Below are 2,749 nucleotides of genomic sequence, written 5' to 3'. Positions count from 1 at the left end.
TCCCGAACTCAGATCGTAGTTGCCTCTTTACCCGCTTCCGTACACGTTTTTGGCCTCGTAAAATCGCTGAGAAAGTCCTTCCTAGTATTAATTAGCCCACAATCCTTTCTCCGTGAGTCGCAGTTCTGCTTCCTAAGAAGAGACTTCCTTTGACGAGAGATTCCCCCCCCCCCCCAAAGGAGGGCAATCGCATACACATTGTCCTTAAGCTGTCCCCTGGGAGCTAAAGGCTACTCCAGGTACCAACAAGTGGGCCCCGCCCTCCCCTCCCACAGCCCGGGGTTGGGGCGGGTGCTGCCGGCAAGGCGGTACAAAAAGCGTCCCGCCCTGCGCTCCTCACTTGACTCGGTCTGGCAGTTTCGAGTTTGGAGGCGGAGGCGCGCAGGGCAGCCTGGGTCCAGCCCACACCCCTCACCAGGTAGGGACTCTCCCTGATCAGAGGGCAGAGGGTGTAGAAAGAAGGAGCAGGGAGGAGGGGACACTCAGAGGGAGAAGGACGCAGGGCAGAGAGGCACAGAGGAGAGGGTCAGAGGGACGCCGAGGACAGAAGGGTGGAGGCACGCATGGGGGGTGGGTGGCTGAAAGGGGATTAGAGCACAGAGCCAACAATCCAACTCAGATGCGTCAGAGGGGTAGAGGGACTACGGGCAGGAGAGGAGAATGCGTGTTGGAAATGTCAAGGTCCCATTTCCTTGTCCTTGACAGACCCTAAACAGGTCAGGGAGGGGGGTCTACTTCTTGCATATCCCTTTGTCCCATGAGTGGACTGACACCTAGTGCTGTCTCCCCCGCCCCCTCCCCTCGCTTCGGGAGACTCAGCAGTCAGGGTCCCGCGCTTTGCTGAGCCTCCTGGGAGGGCTCCAGGACACGTGAAGGGAAACCCACTCTTGAAGTGTGTAACGGAGTCTCCAGAAACCAACACCTCTGACCCCTGACTTCTGTCCTTCCCGGGCACAGGAGGCACCATGTGGGGATGTCGGCTGGGGCTGCTCTTGCTGCTGCTGCTGGCTGGCCAGGCTGCCCTGGAGGCCCGGCGGAGTCGTTGGCGCAGGGAGCTGGCGCCAGGGCTGCACCTGCGGGGCATCCGGGACGCCGGTGGCAGATACTGCCAAGAGCAGGACATGTGTTGTCGCGGCCGGGCCGACGAGTGTGCCTTGCCCTACCTGGGAGCCACCTGTTACTGTGACCTCTTCTGCAACCGCACCGTCTCTGACTGCTGCCCCGACTTCTGGGACTTCTGCCTCGGGATTCCACCCCCCTTCCCTCCCGTCCAAGGTGGGCACCAAGATGGCCAGCAGGGCGGCCACCTTGTCAATCCCAGTCCCAAAGAGGCTCAGGAACAAGGCTGGACATTTCCAGGCTTTGAAAAATGTAGGAAAGAAATCCTCACCCTATTTCCTCTCCTTCTGGAAGTCCCTCGTGTGGTCTTCCTTGACTCTTTCAAGCAACACTGAAAAAAAAAAGTCCTGTTAGGCCCTAGGGCAGGGCAGACAGGCTCCAGTCCTATCTCTCAGTCAGTATGGGGAAGGTGGCAGCCCCGCCTGCTGACTCACCCTGGGGCTGATAGAGCACACAGGGGCAGGCCAGGTTGTCATAGCCAGAGACCTCACTTAGGATTCTGTCCCTCTGAGACTGGCCTGCACGTGCCCCTTTCCTGCCGCAGTAGGAGAATTACGGGAAGTCCTTCCTGTAGCCTCCTGATGGGCTTTGGGCTAAGGAGAACCCACGCCTGAGTTGCTATGTCAAAATGCTCTGCCTTTTTAAGGGAGTACTTGCCTTCCCTGGGCTTCAGTTTCTTTCCTAAAGCTCCTTCCATGCCCATGGGCAAGTCCCAACTCATTTGAGTGACAAAGGGTACCAGGAATGTCATAGCTGGCATCCAGGTGAAACAACACGGACCCAAACGGAATCCCTGAACAGCTTGTGTGTGGCACCCTGCGTGGGAACCTGCGGATGCCCTAAGATAGAGTTTGCCTCTAGATTCTAGGATTGGGATGGGATTGGTGTGTGATTTCCACCAGCTCGGGACGGTTTGGGTTATTCGGCCTTGAGTATTTGGCCATCTCTTCTTTCCTTCTCTCTCTGCGGTAGGATGCATGCATGGGGGCCGGATCTACCCAGTCTTCGGAACCTACTGGGACAACTGCAATCGATGGTGAGTGTGAGAGACTGGGGTGGGCTCACTTTGAGTGCCATGTGGCAAACAGAGCTGGCACCAAACCCTGTCACCCATTTGCAAGGGGTGAGTCCTTTTGTTCTCCAGGCCTCAAGTGTTTTCATCTGTAATGTGGAAACTTTCAAACTGACCACGCCATCTCATATAATAAGATTGGGAGTCACAAGCCTGGGAGTGGTCAGCCATCATGGCCTGGCTGGGGGCCACACCTAAGCCAGGAGTTTTTCTCCACTCCTCCTGGTTTGGGCTGGCCACCCTCCCAGCTGGGTTTGCTGTCACAGGAGAGTCCAAGGGGACGCCAGGAAGGAAACCTCTGCAGCATCCGCTGTCCTGGGCGGGATGAAGGGTCAGGGATGACTGAGCTGGCCATCAGCCAGTGGCCTGCAGCAGGGCCTTCCCTGGAATGTGCCCTCTCCCTACCCTCAAACCCCCTGTTCCAGGCAGGGGGAGGAGGGGACCATGGCTAGCCCATCCTCAGTCTGAGCTAGGAAGCAGAGCAGGTGGGAACTATGGAGACCTTCTGGAAACAGCAGGGTCTCTGCTGCGCTGAACCTGTCCCACTAACCCCCCCCC

General features: G+C 57.9%; 1 protein-coding gene across 1 annotated transcript in view; it reads left to right on the top strand.

Annotated features, from left to right (window-relative positions):
- Positions 1-344: 344 nt before the first annotated feature.
- The window catches only part of Tinagl1 (tubulointerstitial nephritis antigen like 1), a 9,579-nt gene continuing 7,174 nt past the window's right edge, over positions 345-2,749 (top strand). Inside the window, exons 1-3 of the mRNA XM_031378821.1 lie at positions 345-418; positions 958-1,275; positions 2,092-2,155. Of these exons, the coding sequence (XP_031234681.1) occupies positions 966-1,275; positions 2,092-2,155 (374 nt within the window). The 5' untranslated portion in view covers positions 345-418; positions 958-965. The remainder of the gene's footprint in view (positions 419-957; positions 1,276-2,091; positions 2,156-2,749) is intronic.

The sequence above is a fragment of the Mastomys coucha genome, unplaced genomic scaffold, assembly GCF_008632895.1.
Source record: "Mastomys coucha isolate ucsf_1 unplaced genomic scaffold, UCSF_Mcou_1 pScaffold18, whole genome shotgun sequence".
In the NCBI taxonomy this organism is placed as follows: domain Eukaryota; kingdom Metazoa; phylum Chordata; class Mammalia; order Rodentia; family Muridae; genus Mastomys; species Mastomys coucha.
Note: the sequence above shows the minus strand (reverse complement) of the source record. Positions and strands in the feature narration are given on the sequence as shown.